We start from the raw sequence: 18,613 nt of genomic DNA, 5'->3' as shown, positions 1-18,613 counted from the left end.
TTCCTCATATTATTATATCGTACTCGCTCGCGATATCACTGTAAAATACAAATTCGTGTAAAATTATAATACGTCGTACGCGAACCGCGTCTTGGCGATTTTTCACTGCGGTTTTCTATATAGCCGTGCGAGAAAAATCGGCGATCGTCCTGAACGAGGAGTTTGCGGACTATACGACGAAGGAAAAATAGAAGCGGCGAATATCAAAGACATTCTATATATATATGTATAACAAGTGAAAATCTCGGACGACCGTGTGACGGCGCTCCGGCCGAGTCGAACAGCAGGTGTGAACCGCCGCCGAGCGAGTGTACAGCCGTGCCAGTGGCGGCGCGGCGGCGGCGGTGTAAAAAGGGGCGAGTTTCGCGCGACGGCCCGGGCGGTGGGGCCGACTCGGCATTGGTGCGTTTCGGTCACGCCCCCCCGCGGCTCCCACCTCGGCCGCGACGACGGGCCGGTACCCCCCACCCGCGGAACCGGTGCGGTCGAGTCGCGGCCCCCCGGAACGAGATCGCGGCCCGGGCCAGTACAAGCCGGCAGGCGCTCCGGACCAGTTCGTGTTTTCCCGTCACACCGCGAATCGCCGCCGTTGCCCCCGTCGTGGTCGTCAATCGTCACTCGTCATCGTTACCAGTTAACGCGCCGCTGCGACGACGTCGTCACCGCCGCCGCGAAAACGATATTCGAGATCGCACATTCGATTGTCCGCGAACGAAATCCGGTCGAGCCGCCGACGACAATATTTTATTATCGCAATAATATTATTTGATTTCGGTTTCGTCGTCTGAACTTTGCGCGTTCGCCAATATTATAATATGTATGTTTGAATTATTTTTTTTTATTTTTGCGACGAAAAATTGTTACGATCGTTCGTATACCTCCTTTGAACTATCTTTTCTGTGCGTTTTCGGCCATGAGGACCAGACGGTGACGTCCGGAAAGCCGCTATAGACGGAAAAGGACATTTCGGCAGATTTCCATTGGATATGCTGTTCGCCTACACGTCGATTTAAAATCAAACGTAAGTAAAACGTCTTCGTCGACTATTATAATTATTATTTATGTGATCGCCATTACGATTTTCCGCGGTTTTACCATTTAATTATTAACATTAAAATCAATGCACAATTATGTTAAAACAATTTATAATAATAATTGCAATTTACGTTTGCCAATCGCAAAAAAATGATTTATCTTTACAATTATTATTATTTATGGTAATTGAAAAAGCTATAGGAGACTTCAACGCCAGAACAAGTATGTTAATACTTGATTTGTGGGATATGCTGTTTTCGATAAAATTAATTACTTTACACGATTTTTTTTTTACTCTATCTGTATAAAAGTTCTATCTATAGAATATTACAATATGATATTATTATAATAATTAAAATAATAATTTTCTATAATATACATTTTTAGTCGGGTATAATTTTTTTTCAATTTTTATAAAACGGTAATGGTGTTTATAAATTATAATTGTAGTTTTTAGAATCTATTGGCGTTAAAGTTTCCTACTTACATACCTATATATATACAATTGCGATCACGCGTAAAGTTTAAAATTTTTGATATTGAAAAGAAAATATATGTATTAATAATAGACGTAGGTACCTAATTATCGACGTAATTTTTTTTTGTTGTATTGTAACTAGCTTATTTTGCAACTATTATTAGAACGGACTCATCGGAAATGTACGTGAATAATCGCCGGGTGATCTGGTGTGGGCGAATAGGTCACGAAAAGTCCGTGCGAACACGGAATGGGCGTAAAGTGTTTTTTTTCTATGAACGGAAAGTAATAGACTAATAACAATATACCGATTCATAGGCTCGATAGCGGCAATAATAACGATTATATTAATATCGGTTTTTTTTTTTTTAATTAATTTAGTTATAAACCCGCGTTGTGCGTTTATACCGAGCACGACCCAAGATACAACCGAGGCGATGGGTATATAGAATATATATGTAATATATATTCGTACACGCCCACGCTCGATCATCGATTAATCGGTTTAAAATGAAAACACAAATCCTATACATTTAATATATAGTACATATATATTATTATTATATGTATATATATTAACCACGTATGTTTACGTATTACTTGTACATAGCGAACACATCGATTATTAATTAATTATTTATTAAATTATAGAGTATTATGTGTCCCGTCCCCTAAATTCCAAGATTGGCGTCCGACGCTTCGTGTGAGGTTTCTCGTGAACTTTCTCCGTTATGTATCGCAGATATTAATTACTCTAATTGGAACAAATAATATTATAATTGTCCATTATTCTATCAAAAAAAAAAAGCCTACTTGTATAAAAACTACCTAATAACTATCATCAGTTGAAGGCAGTGACAATATATATTATGTTATAAGTACATCTAAATTCTAAATATAGATACTAGATAGTACCTAATAAATACGTAACATTTTATAAAAATAAATTCATAAATTAAAATATTTGTATGTGTTATTGTGTTTATATATTTATTTATACTTACGTAATGTAACGTATAATTTTAAGGTCATTTATAGTAAATAAAACTAAAGGCACATGGACATCATATTATAGTATTATACATACCTATACAGTATACATGTATAATATGTTAAAATAAAACTACGTATACATGTGTATATTTTTTATAATATTAAGTCTAAATCAAAACCTTGTCAGCAATTGTGTAAGTGTAAATGTATGTATAACATTCGACATAATATTATATTTCCCATGGTTCTGTATTTATAATGCTAATTTGTTGGCTGAGTATTAAATCACTTCGACTAATTATTTTGTACTCGTTGTTACATACAATTATAAAATTACCTTTATTAAAATTTAATTTGTAACTCTTAACTTTGGTTTTTTAATAAATATATTATTCTCTATTCTAGAGACTTATTTTTAACCATAAACGATCGAAAATATCTTGTGAGTTAATTTTAAATTTTATTCACCCATTAGAATAAGTTTTGTATGCGGTTTGTTGTTTTATTATGTTGCCATAGTCTAATCAAATGTGTCGAGAAAAATAATGATCGAATTACTTATTTTGCTTTACGATATTCATTTTACATGAGTTGCATGACGAGTTCGTTAAAATTCTAGTTAAATTCATGTTGCTTATTAAACATGTTACAGTTGTCAAGAGTCCAAGATGTATATATGTTAATATATATCGACTCACAGTGACGACTATTATTATACATAGCCATCATGCTACGGTATATTCACACGATGTATAGTAGGTATAGTCTTGTATTCTTACGAATTACGTTTGGGAGTCTGTTTATATTTTACACTTGCTTCTTTAATCTTTGACCGAAGCGGTCCATTTGATGACACACGCGGACGCGGAAGAGAGATCTCACACTGCCACCGAAAGAGGAGCAGCAGCTGACCACAAAAAATATACGAGTTAAAAAAAAATTATGTGTAGCGTACACACACTCTATAATAATAATAGTCGAGTCTAATGAATACCGGATATTTCACAATTACTCGCTAATGGACATCACGATATCCGACCATTAGACCCCGACACTATCACACCCACTTTTGCCGAGCCGTCAGTGAATATATATAATTGCACCAGCAACAGCAGCAGTATAGTGGTGGTGGTGATGGTACTATAGTATATTATAGTAGTAATCGTAGCGGTGTGTTTCAAGGTGACCCACATTGATGATGATCCGCGATGAGCGAATACCTAATGTGTGTGAAAAAATAAATAAAATCACGAAAGAAAGAAAAAAAAAGAATTGCATAACTTTATTCATATAATATAATACAACGATCGCAATATATTCGGATTTTCCCGGACACATCAGAGCAAAATAACCAGTTTTACAAAGTACATTATCGTACATGCATATGTAGATATATTTTTTATAATTTCCCAATATAATAATGAACGAAAATTACATAGTCACGGACTCACGGACAAGGAAAAAACAAATCAATGAGAGTATATGATGATAATATATATAATATGCATATTCCTTCTCGGTGCACAATATGTTTGTATAATATAGGTATATTGTGTGTATAATATGTGAGTTTGTGTGTACCTATACTTGACATATCTGACAAACAAGCTGTATTTTGTTATTTTCGAGCCGTTTAGAAAAAATAAACTTCTGATTTGCATAAACGGCACGGTCCGTATACGATCAGAACGTCACAATGCTCCATTGATATGACTGTTGGCACAATAGGCAAGTTTCATTAACAGGCTTGTTTTATGTAGACCATCAGAACGGCATTGTTTCCCGTGAACGTCCTCTAGTTTGCTTTCGGTACATATTGTGTCATTTATATTTTATATATATGTATATAGTTAATACACGTCATGAATTATATGTATATTTTTTCTGTACAATGAAGCTTTTACATAAAAAAAAAAATTAAAATTAAACACAGGCTTGTTATGACCGGAGCGCGAGCAGTAAACCGACGCCCATCATGCATTTAGTACATCCATACATAATATGTACGTGTGGATTCTGAACTACAATGTATAAAAAGAGAAAAAAAATGTTTGAAATTTGTTTGTTAAATTTTTTTTTTTTGTGTTGTGATTTGTAGTCGCAAAAACAAGAGACGGGAATTAGCGACAACGCGTTGTTAGCACGTGTATATACGCGTGGGCTATTAATTTAATTATATCTATCTAATCTAAAACATGCAACAATTTTAGTCAGGAATTATACATGCACGAGTATACTTTTACATATTATCTATATGTGTGTGTGTGTTATTTATTTTAATCTTGAAATTTATTATAATTTTTTTCCTTATTCATATTTTACCTAACGTCAACGACTATATGATTTTTTTGTTGGGATGGTTAAAAAAAACACGATCCTTTCGTCGTGTTAAATACATAATGTGCGCGTTCCGATGGTTATCTCCGTCTGTCGACGGTCGTCGTCGTCGTTGGCAGCAGCATTTTCTACACGTATATATACATATAGTATATATAGTTTACGCATAGTACATATTATGTAGTATACATATCCATATAATAAGTGCCTGCGAGTCGCGGTGGTATCCAATGCACCTATGTATATGTGTATTATGCATACGTTTATAGGTAAAGGTATATATAATATTTGTATGTACTCGAATGCGAACATATTGTGTATATTATAATATTAAATATATTATATATTATGCGTACATCCTGCGCGCACTTACCCTAAATATGTTTTGAAACGTTATATCCATTTATATCTCAAGGTGTCTAATTTAAATGCGACACGGTAGACGGTCCCGGGGCGACCCCAAAAAGGAGAACAAAATACATCAAATCATTAATCACCGAGCGGCATTTCGCGGTATAGAATGCGATAGATATTTTTTTACGCGTCCTTATTCTTGTATATAAATGCTTATACCGGAGCTACCGTTTTGACGGAAATCTATAAATGCTCGTGGCTATTGTGTTCTCTGCACAGCGCCTAATGATGCAAAAGAATAATACACTTCTGAATATAATCGGCCTCGTTATATATATTATATGTACCTATATCCTTTTCATGACTTTAAAACCGTTTATCGCGTCGTATAACGTGTACGATAGGTATAGGCAGAGATATAATCCGAATAGGGATTTTTTTTTTCCCCAAAACGTTTAAATGATCTACACCGCCGCCGTGTATTCATCCATCATCGTCATAAGCAGAATCGGTTTCGACGGTCGTCATCAACAGTGACAGAACCTATGCACAGACGACGCTGTCATAATACGACATTACTGCACATGTGTATTTGTATAATATATTATTATATTATACATATACGTATTTCGTTATTTTTTTACTCGGAAACTTAAAAACGCACAATACAATCGATTCAGTCGCTAAACGCTTAGTCATCTTGGATTTCGTTTGTTTATACAAAATATCAATAATCGCATGATTGATCCATCACCGTGTATATATTCTCATAATATATTTCCTACTATTGAACTGTCGCATGCACCACTGATAGAATCATATATTATCACAAATCCACGAGAGTACGTGACAAATTATTAACGGATATTCAGCTATGACGGCTGACTTTAGTATAGGTACATATCATAATATATATATTTATATCCGAGATATGTAATAATGAGTAATAAACAATTCTAGCGTAATTAGGTTTTAAAGAGCGCGAGATTCTCGGTACTGAATAGTACGGGTTTAGGTGTTAACTAATAAAAAAAAAAATACATAGGTTGACAAAATTGATAAAAAAAAAATACTATAAAATTCTCAAATTACTTTTTTACTCGGAAAGACGATGACCAATCGTCAATTTGTCAAATTTGTTCGTGGTATGTACTAGTTTTATTTTCTCTGGTAAATATAATGTACAACACGCGATGACGAAGAGAAATGGATAATATATACCTATATCATGTATCATTATGATGTGTGTCTGCCTTTTGAGACGGTGTTCGAGTATAAAATTATAAAATTCGATATTTTACAGTCCACCGTCGAAAGCTGCGTAGAACAACGGCATAGTCCGTCTTTTTTTTTCTATGTGCGGTCCTCCCAGCAGAACTCTATAACATACACTATATATTATAATATATAAGTAGAAGTGCATATTATGCGGACAACGCTTGAGTGTTTAATGGATGAACAAAAATAGAAAAAAAACAAACACGTAGATCTTATATGTATGATGTGCGCAAATAACGGTTTTGTCGAGGCGATAACAACGCAACACTGCAGAATATACGAAGTATGTATATACAGTATACACAGTATTATATTATTATAATATACCGTTCACAAGGATATAACGTTCTCACCGGTCACGGGCGCTTAGGATAATATTATTAATAACAGTAATAATAAAAGCCGCCGATACTGGCCGACGACGACGACACTTTATCCCTTCGCATTTTCTTCTCGCCGCCAGTGACAGATTGTTTATGTGTACACGTACTGCAATATACCATCAGCTCTTTTGCACATTCGAGTACCGTAATTTTTTATTTTGTATACATATAACAATAATAATAATATGGTCCGTGTTACCTTATATACGCGTCGGAGAACAATGGACGGGCGACACGCATCCCTTTCACACTCGAAAAAAAAATAATAAAGAAGAAGAAGAATGAATAAGAACATTATATATAATATTATATAAACGACGATGACGACTGAAGTGGTTTTGCAAAACACGTCTACAATATTAATGATGATCGGGTGCTCATAATAATGTATATAATACTCGTGTGTGTATATTGTAGGGGACGGTGGCAAAAGGAGTTTCGAGGATCTCGGGATAGGGTCAGCTCGCGTATATATATTTACGGTTAATTTGTCAATGACAAAAAGACGTGGTGCATCCGAAAAAAAAACAGAAGACCGACAGAGAAAGAGCGAGTTAATATTGTTCCGGGGGATTAGGCGGATGACTTTGATTAAGTTTGGGCAGCTGCCGTTCGAGAAAACCGTTTGCGGCACGTTGCCAAATCACGCCATCGTGTGCGTGTGTTTCGATAAAACCGCTGGACGGGAAGAGCCTCGTCCGTCTGTGCGAATGTGCTCTCGTTTTTATCGCGTTGAGCAATCTGATCGTCGACCAAAATTCTGCAGTTGCACCGTCTCCGTCATCGATTTACACAAAGAAGAGTATTTACCCATATTATTATAATATTATAATGTGTTTTATTGTAACGGCGGAATACCTCTGGGTTAAAATAACAATAATAAATAGTATGAAAATCGCTTTGACAGCAAAAATATTAATCAATAATCGTCGTCGTCGACTAACATATATTACGTATAAATAAGGGATAGATACTGCAATCTCATTTGACGTTTTAAAAACCATTTGTTCTGTAAAACTGCATCGCAGTGGACGGGGAGAAACTATCTCCCCCTGCAAACCGACTGGCGGTTTTACAGAAAATTTACAAGATTCGGGGTTTTTTTTGTCCAAAAGAATTATTCGAGTGTGTAATATTTTATAGTTAACCTGACAGATTCCTAATCGATCGAAGACTCGCGTCGTCGTCGTCCCTCGGGATATACGCAATATAAACCTAACCTATATCATACTGGTATATACGCTATACAGAAGACGCGCTATAATTATGTTGATGGACGATTCTAAAGGTGTTTAAGAAGTCGGGTCCGGTGACGACGAATTCAACTCGGATCCGATTCGCCCGTGATCGCGTAAATAATATTATACGTATATAATGTGTGTCCCGAGTATGCGTACCTCGCGTGTGGCCACGCGCACACGGCGGTGGAGATGTATTACGTAAAAAATATAGCGTAGTCGCCGTTGTTCCGGAGGAAAAACGCACACGCAGCAAATAAATAATTGATCTACTATTTGAATAATACGAACGTCAGACGACTGTATATAATATTATTATCATGTATACGGGCGATTAATAATAAAAAAAAAATAAAATAAAAAAAATAATATGCGTCTCTGCTGCCGTTGACGTCGTATATACGATAGTAGACACGCGCAAGAGATCGCGTCGTGTCGAAGAAGGCATTCGGTCGCGGGTGTGTGCTCGTATAGTATCATGTACTTAAAATATATACCATATATATATACGTGTATGTACATAATATTATGTATATATAATATCGTAAGCCCGCTTCTGAATTAGGAAGCCAGCCAATTCGTGCGACGGACGAAACCGGTCGCGGCCGGTGTCATCTTTTTAAACGTGTGTAATATATAATAATATAATATAATATACATAAAAATTCACTGTCCGAGTGGTAAATTCGATCTCATACGCGCGCGTGTGTTATACAACAATATAGGACTGAGAGCAACCGAAATAATATCACGACGATAATAATATTATATTGTTACGTGCGCAGGTTCCTATATAATATACGATATAATAATGCACTGTTATACATACCTATATTGTGTATAGTACACAGAGTGGGGAGTTGGATAACCGACTCGATATATATTATTATATTTTATAAATATATTATTGTCCTGTGCAGCCGACTTCTTTTCCACGTTATATAAACCTCGCGTTCGATAGCGATCGATGATGACGACCGTTAATTTAACACAATTTATATATGTGTGTCCGGAGAGTCTTCCGTTCCGGTAGCGTCTCGAGAGCACCGTGTCTTGGGTGGGCTGGTGCATCTCTCGAGAAAAAATAATCTCGGGAGAATACGAGACGACCCACGATATCGCCTACGCACCCACTATAGCTATATACAGATGCCGCCGTTCAGATATTTCACAGTCTTCGCTTATTCGCGCAGCTACATAAAATTTAATTAACCTCGTCCCCGGCCGGCGACACCGTGTTGCGAGCGCGCATGGACGCAGTAAAATGTTCATTAACGACTGCACCGATGCCTCGTTTTCCGACGAAACCCTCGCAAATCATGTCGATATCAACCGATAGGTTAGGTTTATATAATATTATATTGCGCATTTCAAACGTATTACGAATAATATAACATCCAGACGACTGTCCAAAAATCGAATAAATCTCGACGACACTGCGCGGCGACTCTAGTCACTGCAGGCGAAAGTCGTCTGCGGATGGCCCTATATTATGAATATATTTGCTGCGCCGTAGCGGTATGGATTATTATAAGTAGCCGATATAAGACGCGCACGCACGTATCTACATTTTACAATGAATACCGTCAACAATGACTACGGATTTTTACGTAAACAACGGGTACTCACCCCCCTCCACAATATTATATATTATGATTATTGGCGTTTAAGATATGAGCGAAGGTTATTAGAGACTGTATACGAGGAAGGGAGAACTCCATCAGTAGCAGTAATGAAATAATAACACCTAATTATTTCGTGACTCGGAGCAATTGTGCACACGTATTATAATACCTAATTAATAACGTTGTTAATTATTACTCGTCTAAGCAAAATGGGCGAAAATCGATTTGGCATAATGTACATGTAGGAGCAGGAAACACTCGGCTGACGATGTTACCGATCATCCCGCGTATGGATGGGTATTAATCTCAATTAGTCAGCGTGACAAAAAAGTATTGTCCTAACCTCTCGTTCTATATTACGGGAAATATAATATCGTATATTATGAAATATCGACAACCATTTGTAATCCGCAACGGGCTCGCTTGTAAAATAATGTTCATCGAGACAGAAACGATATAGTACCTGTACAAAACAATCATGAGTTTAGTGATAGTCCGCGATTCTGACAAAACGCGAACGTGTACCTGCAATTTGCCATCATTATTGCGCGTAACGGGTAATATATTATGATACGGTAGTATTAATGACAATAATATGTTAATGCCAACCCAATATCATATCAGTAGGTTTCCTTGGCCGTATCTATCGATCATAATAACGTATATCGTTCAGCGATGTAAAAACGATATATTATGATGCGTGCTAGTATAACGTTGTTCGGGGATATGACGCCCGCGCGCCACATCCTTGTTTGGTCGGATATTATGATATTTTATCTGGCGTTTTAAAAAAAAAATTGTTTTACATTTTATTTACTCGGTTATTTATTTGATTTTTTTTTTTTTTACAGATGAATCAACAGTGCAAAGTTTGCGGGGAACCAGCCGCCGGTTTCCACTTCGGGGCTTTTACTTGCGAAGGCTGCAAAGTGAGTAACGAAATTAATTATGAAAATCGTAACACTTAGGCGTGTAATGAATACATAGTACACGGCGAATTCGACAAAGTCGGATCTTTCTCCTCCGAATCATCACTGCGACAAGTGTACATAAAAAATAAGAAAGTGCAATCTCCGCTGTCGCACTCCGCCACCCCGCCACACGCATTGCACGTCTTGTCCTATTGGTCATCGCAGGCTTTTACTGTGTTTTATAGCTATTATATACGCGACAAAAAACAATATAATATGATAGTACACGTACACGCCTCGCGGCTAGGCAAACAATAATCGATTACAAGACCTTTTTATCACCTCAACCATAATAGGTACCTACATAATCATCGTCGGCATAATTATTATCGTTTCTCGACTAAGACGCGCGACGCCGTATATATTTTGATGTATATCGTTAATTATACGGTAATATTATACAGTAGACTCTCGTTAATCCGGCCGTGCGATAATCCGGTATACGTGTCCGGTAATCCGGCTATATTTTAATTTTACTATTCTCGCTTAAACGCGACTACTATATACGAGGAAAAGTCTTAAAAATATCGTTCCAAACGAGGAAAACAAAAAATGATTTTTTTACACCATCATCGCGAAAGATCGATTCAACGCGATAAGAAACCAAAATGTTCTATTATGTGTATCGTTCATGTGTTCCAATTAAATTCATTAAGATTTTTCGATAAATAAAATCCCAACTCCTGCAATTCGGCGCTTTCGTTAATCCTGGGCAGTTTTCGAGCCTGACATTTGCAGCCGGATCGCCGAGAGTCTACTGTGTAGATACTATACACTATACCGTACACGCATTACATCGAGACCTCCGCCGTGCTCGGTCGGCCGTAAAAACAATCGCTATCCATTATGGCGATCGAAAAACGTTATTATTTCCGTTCCGACACGTACACATAATATTAATATTGTGATATACCGTGTTCCAAACACATATTTTATGACAATATTTACGCGTTGCGGTGGAGTGTCTCGTGCGCGATTTGTCGACCGCCGTCGTCCCACTCGTCCTAGTGACATCGAACTCATCGAAGAGGAGAAGGTAACGTCGTATGACGACGTGTGCCAAATTATTAATATTTATTATCGCGTTTGTCCGGCGGATTTACGCGGATTCACAAACGACGAATGTGACTGCACACCGACCTGCAGTGCCGCCGATGGCTGGCACGAAATACGAACGCCTCGTACTTGCACATGCATAATATTGCACAATAATAATTTTATTCACGAATATTATTACAATTATTTCGGATAAGACGACGTTTGTTGCGCAATGCCCGCCGTGGACGAATGTCTCTCGCGGGTATCTCGACCACGCTGCGCTTCGTATACCGACCATATAATATATTTTATAATATTATTATATAGAAGAAAAAGACGCGGTGGCCGATCGTTAGATAACTCACTCGCTCGCGTGTACCTACACGTACCTACCGCCTCCGATGCGTATAGGTACGCTTCATATAAGATCGAGTTAATTTCGTGACACGATTTATTTGACCAATGTAATGTTATTATTACCGCGTGCCGGCCGGCCGGGCCGTCGTGTGACTTTCTATTTTTTCACTATTATTATTATTATTATTATCGTCATCGAGATGATATTATATTGTTATGTATTAAGGCGGACCGAAAAAAGAGTAGGGAAAGAGTTATAAAAAAAAAACAACAACAACAATATAATAATAATAAAATGTCAACTGCGAGCGTCTTTATGTATGTATATATATAATATACGTGTATAATACCTATGCGTCGTGTATATACCGGTTGGTTTTCATCAGTGATGGTCCAGTTGTGGTGCGGTCTGCAGGTCGACGCGGAATGCGGCATCTTCGCCTACATCTATAGCGGTGTAGGGTATATATATATACGTTGTGTGTGTGTGTAGTATTATATTATTATTATTATACACACACGTGAGACAAATGTCAAACCGATTGAAAATAATAATAATAATGCGGATGAAAAAATATAAATAAAATGAAACCTGGCGCGAGCATTTTACAACCTACCTATATAATGGGCCATATAATAATATTACATGGTATAATATATTGCAGCATTCATCCTGTTGCCGATGCTGTCTCTCTTTATTCGCTCTCTGCCATCAGCTCTATCGGCGACCTAACTAATTCACCATTATTTACAAATTGCTTTTATGTGCAAATGGAGTTGTAAGGACCGAGTTGACTCTCATCGTTTCCTCCGTCTCTTTCTCCGCGCGCTCTCCGAGATATTCCCGGAACCCAAGAGCATCCATTCCGCGGTAACACAAATAATATAATATTTTAATGCAGGTGCAGGTGCCGATCCTGCGAATATAGCGTTTTTTTCATATTTCTATATTGTGTACAACCGTTTGGTGACGCGTGGTATGTGTGTGTCTGTAATTTATAATATTATATGATGCTAAATAAAAAACTGTACAACCATTATGGTCAAATAAAGAGTATAGAATAATTATGCACTGCAGGTCGGAAATATTTAAAATTGTTCAAACACAATGAACATACATTTATAATTATATTTAGTACCGTTGCGTCAGCTCCGTACGGTATATTTACGGACCCACAAGAATTTTATAGTCTTCATCCACTCTCGTTTTTTTTACCTTCGTCGCTACCACTTATACGCTCACTCTTCTCGTCGACCGCACAGACACGAAATAAAAGTGATATTTATTTTCAAAACCATTATAATATACGTATTATATGGACAAACCACATACGCGCGCGTCTCACCCGAGATAATAAAAATATTTATTACATAAATATCGATTTCACAACAAATACCTATATCTTGCTCTTCATATTTATATAAATGTGGTGGCACAAATTTACTTCCAGGAACGTGTTTGATGACTTTAATCGAACACAGTTATTTAACATCTATACCCACAACGTTCGTTCTCCTAGAAAAATTTACAATACAATATTATAGGATCTAAACCACCCTGCATATTTTGTTTAAAAACGACTTTCGATCGGGATAACATTCGCCAATCCCAATCAAACTTGGGGATGTTTTCAGGGATTGGGGGCAATATATTAAATATCTTACTTTACTCGATATTTAATGCGATAAGAGCTCGAAACACTAAACAAACACAGTACCTAATGCCTATTACTGCTTGGTCGAATCACGAATACAGATATTTGAAACTATATATGATTAGGTATTCGATTACGAGCACGTCGAGCACGATATAAAGAAGACTCAATCTCGTCCATCCAAGAACCGTTATTACTTCTTTGGGATTATAGCGATTCACGTATTGAATTTGATAAATGATATAAAAAAAATGTTTAACTGATAATATCGAAGAATGAAAACGAAAATTTTACATTAAACTATATTTCATTAATCATGTATTAAAAAGCAAATCCCCTGTTGCTCCTCCCCCACACAGGTGCGTCACTGCGATTTACCCTCTCACCGGCGTATTGTGTTTTCCCAAACACCCGTCATGCCTAAACCGTCAGAACGATTACTCGTACCCGTTTCCAAAGCGACGGCGGTCATTCGTATTATACAAATCACAAATTGTTTTTCGGTCATATAATAACTAATACGTTTTAGCCGTACAACGGTATCTCACGTATACTTAACCCTCGAGGTACATTTAATAGCCGAATAATGCTTATATATAATATATATATATATCTTACATTATGCGTGTGTATATTATAGTTATAATTGTGCTGTTTTCGTCGGCCATTCAATATAATATAATATGTGCTCACGTAAACCGTAAGTGCATTCGATCCAAACACACACAGACACACATAATAGGTATACGCTAAACAGTTGTATGGGCTACATAACATTCATTCATTCGATCGCGATACGAAGATTTATGATTAATACCGATTCGTATTTAGTACGCACGCACACACAATATATATTATAAACGTGTAATATGTATATATAGATGTGACTCATTAGTCTTTAGATGCCTATCGCGGCCGGGTTAAGTCTCCGTACCTATATACTATCGTTTTGGCGCACGAAGACACACACATACACAATATATCGACCGTGTGATCTATCGTTTTTAATAACGTTCGCCGCCGTCGGTCGAAATAATATTACAATATTATATATATCTATGTACCTATGTGTATTCGTGGGAATAATGTCAGCAAAGTATCTGCTGTGTGGAGCGGACTCATATAGCTCGGAGCCACGGCGGACACGCCCTCATCGAGTATATTACATATATTATTATTTTCCGGTCAAAACGTATATAAACACATAGCTGGTACCCATTCAATATTATTACAATATCGCGCGCTCACTTTTTTTTCCGTTCGTTGTAATATTATATCTTTACTAACAAAATCACGAAAATATCCCAGTATATAAAAATACCACTTGTTATTTTATTAACTTATTCGTATACGATTAGTTACGCCTAATCGTTCAATGTTTTTTTTACTAAATCGCTCTCCGCGTGATGACCCATAGATGATAAATGATAATTTTAATAATAGGAGCGAATTGAAATGATCCCGTATACTAGAAACACGAAACATCAAAAAATGGCTTATAGGATTCGATGAACGCTCTTCGGTTATTACAAACCGTGAATTATGCATTTAATTGCGTGCAAAAAATGTGCAACGGTCATTAAAAAATTCAACAATCGCCAAAAAAATAAAAGTTACCTTTTTAGATTGTATTATAAATGTCATATAAGTATGAGCATTCGGATAGAAATAATACGTTTGCATTTAAATCCGTGACTTGTCGCAATAAAAATAAACATACTTAATATATAATATTATACACCATGTCGATATAACTATTCATAAATTATATATACCTAAATATATTTATAAACTTCGTTTTTTTTTTTTGCAGTCGTTTTTTGGACGGACTTACAACAACCTGAGTTCGATATCGGAATGCAAGAACAACGGCGAGTGCGTGATCAACAAGAAGAACAGGACGTCGTGCAAGGCGTGCAGGTTGCGCAAATGCCTCTTGGTCGGCATGTCTAAGAGCGGGTCGCGGTACGGCCGCCGGTCCAATTGGTTCAAGATCCATTGCCTGCTGCAGGACCAAAACGCAGCGGCGGCCGCAGCGGCCGTCGGTCACCACCAACCGCACCATCATCACCAGCACCACAACGGCAGCACTCGCTCGTCACCGCATCACCAACAGCAGCAGCCGCCGCACCATCAGTCGCAACCGCCGCCGTTCGGTTCGCCACTGTATCCGGCCGGTCTGGTGCACCCCGGCCACCATTTCCTGACCACCGATAAGTTCCTGCAGGCCCGACTCAACGGTTACGGCGCTGCCGCGGCACTGATGACGGCCGCCGTCCAGGACGACGCGTCCTGCCGGCGCCAAGCGGACGCCATCATGGGCGTACACCACCACCAACATCACCACCACCACCGGAACCGTCATCACAACAACAACAACAGCAGCAGCAACAACCTTAACAACAACGGCGTCGACCGAAGACACCGTCACCGTTACGACGATGACGACGAAGAAGACGACGACGACGACGATTGCGGCGGACGTCGTCGCCGTGACGACGACGACGAAGACGACGGCGAACGCAACGACAACAACAACGAGGACGAAGACTCGCCAAAGGGCGGACGCCGTCGTCGGCGCCGGCCTTCCGCTTCCGACGATTCGGGCGGCTCGTCCATGCCCGACGACGAGGACAACCGCGGCAGCAACCATCACCGCCGCAAGACCGCCAGTCCCGTGCTCCGGCACCACCACCGCAGCCCGTCCTGCACCACCGGCGGTACACCGCCCGCGTTCCGTCAGCTGTCCACGTCGCCGTCCGCTTCGTCCACCGGTTCCGGTGACGCGAAACGCATCCGGATGTCGGTCAGCCCGTCGTCGGCCACCGTCGGCTCGTCGCCCGTTTCCGGTTTCCACTCGCCGTACTACCCGCTGTCCGTCACCCGGCCCGGGTTGACGCCGTTCGTGGGCGGCGGCCTGACGCTGTCCATGGCGGCGGCCGGCTGGCACGCAGCCGTGGCCGCGGGTCGCACGGCCGCCGGCGGCGATCTGCTGCTGTCCAGCCCGGCGCCGGGCGGCGTGGCCGTCGAACAGGAATACCCCATCGACCTGTCGCTGAAGACCACGGCCGCCAAGTACAACAGGTCGCCGCCGCACGCGCCCCAATCCGCCGGCGGACGGCACTCGGTGACCGACGACCCGGAGGCCGCGGCCACGGCCACGACGCTACCGCCGTCGCCGCTGGACCTCACCAAACGGACGGCCGAAGTCTCGTTCGACTGATGACCGGCGCGCATACGACGACACATCGCTTCCGCGGAAGAGGAACCTTGCAGCTACTATACTACCTATACCACTACTACTACTACAACTACTACTACTATCTACTATTAGTACCACCTATATCACTGCTGTACGAGCTGTGTGACGCTTACACCGTTGTCGTCGCGTCCGAAAGTAGAATTTTTTTTTTTATTGAAATTTTTATTTTTTTTTTTTGTTGGCATCGTCCTAGTCATTGTATAGAGAAAAAAAAACGAAGTAAAAAAAAAATGAAAAAAAATAACCGATTCGTAAAGGCTTGCGAAGTGCCCAAATAACGAACGACGCCGCGATTCGAATTTAATCTCGCGGCTTGGGTGGGGGGGAGCACGCGTACTTCGGGCTCGGTGAACATACATATACGCACTCATAGGTGATATTACTATATACCGGTTATACGGTTACTATGCGGTGTGGTGTGCGCGTGTTTACATTGCGGTAACCCTGTTGTCCATTTCGGGTTTAGAAGACGAAAACAAAACGGGAAGAAAAAAATAAATAAATACTGCAGTGGGCACATCTCGCGTCAAAGACAATAGGAGTTTGTCACACTCGGTAACAATGCCGGTGGGCGGCTGTCTTCGCTACAACGCATATTGTGCATATTATAACAATATATATATAAATACACACATACACCCTAGGCCCACACCCGTAATTTATTACCCGTATTTTTATGTTACATATATTATAATGTGTGGTCAACAAAGCAGTAATTTATTTTTCTTAAGACCGAATGAGACAAACTGCATACATTATTTTATTATTATTATTATTATCATCATTATTATTATTATTATTTTTATTATTATTATTATTATTATTATTACGATTATTATTAGATACGTAGTGTAGTTAAAACCGATATTTATAATATTATTTTACTATTTCTATTTCGATTATAGAATATTATAAAAACTGAATAATAATTTAAACGAACGGGTCTCGTGTGTTATTGTAGTTATAGCTCGTCGTCTATGCAAAACATATTGTAATAATATAATATGAATATTATTTTTATAGCTACGTAATATTTCGTAAGATTTAATATTATTACATTTTTAATATTGATAAATTGTTATTATTATTTTTTTTTTTTCATTCTTTAAGTTATAGGGACTCGGCCAGTAATAGCATTGTACATACTGTATTTCATTTAATATTATATTACTTTATTATGGTAAGACGTAATTGTAATTTTATTTTATTTTCGTTATCTATGTATATGTAAAAATAAATTGTATAAATTATTAAAATTAAGAACTTGTTAAAAATGAAGAAAAATGGAAATAAAAAAAAATTAGATTTTAAATACAATGTGTTTTGACTATTTTTTTTTTTTTTTATTATTCATATACATTATAATACAATATAAACGTTATTGTTTTTTATTCATCGGTCTAGGTATAAATGGTAAAATAATAAAAATAACAACGCCATATAGCCTCGTTCTAATTCGGTCGAGCGCTTACCGTACTTGAGCAATAAATAGCTCTTATATTGTATACTGCTTGTGTACAATACCGTAGATTCTATACTGCGTAGACGTGTTGTTGGAAAAAAAAATGACGGAATTATTGAAAAATGCAATAAAAGCAATAATATCCCC

General features: G+C 38.3%; 1 protein-coding gene across 1 annotated transcript; it reads left to right on the top strand.

The window, feature by feature from the left end:
* The first annotated feature begins 520 nt into the window (after positions 1-520).
* Positions 521-18,321, top strand: LOC126550388 (transcription initiation factor TFIID subunit 1-like). The gene is made up of 3 exons (XM_050201822.1): positions 521-1,021; positions 10,573-10,650; positions 15,556-18,321. The coding sequence occupies exons 2-3, from the start codon at positions 10,573-10,575 to the stop codon at positions 16,963-16,965; spliced, it is 1,488 nt and encodes a 495-aa protein (XP_050057779.1). The 5' UTR covers positions 521-1,021; the 3' UTR covers positions 16,966-18,321.
* The last annotated feature ends 292 nt before the right edge of the window (positions 18,322-18,613 follow it).

Source organism: Aphis gossypii, chromosome 2, assembly GCF_020184175.1.
Source record: "Aphis gossypii isolate Hap1 chromosome 2, ASM2018417v2, whole genome shotgun sequence".
Lineage (NCBI taxonomy): Eukaryota > Metazoa > Arthropoda > Insecta > Hemiptera > Aphididae > Aphis > Aphis gossypii.
Note: the sequence above shows the minus strand (reverse complement) of the source record. Positions and strands in the feature narration are given on the sequence as shown.

Coding starts and splice junctions, on each gene's coding strand:
- LOC126550388 (XM_050201822.1), top strand. CDS start 10,573: ATGAATCAACAGTGCAAAGTTTGCGGGGAACCAGCCGCCGGTTTCCAC. Junction 10,651..15,555: donor TTACTTGCGAAGGCTGCAAA/GTGAGTAACGAA, acceptor TTTTTTTTGCAG/TCGTTTTTTGGACGGACTTA.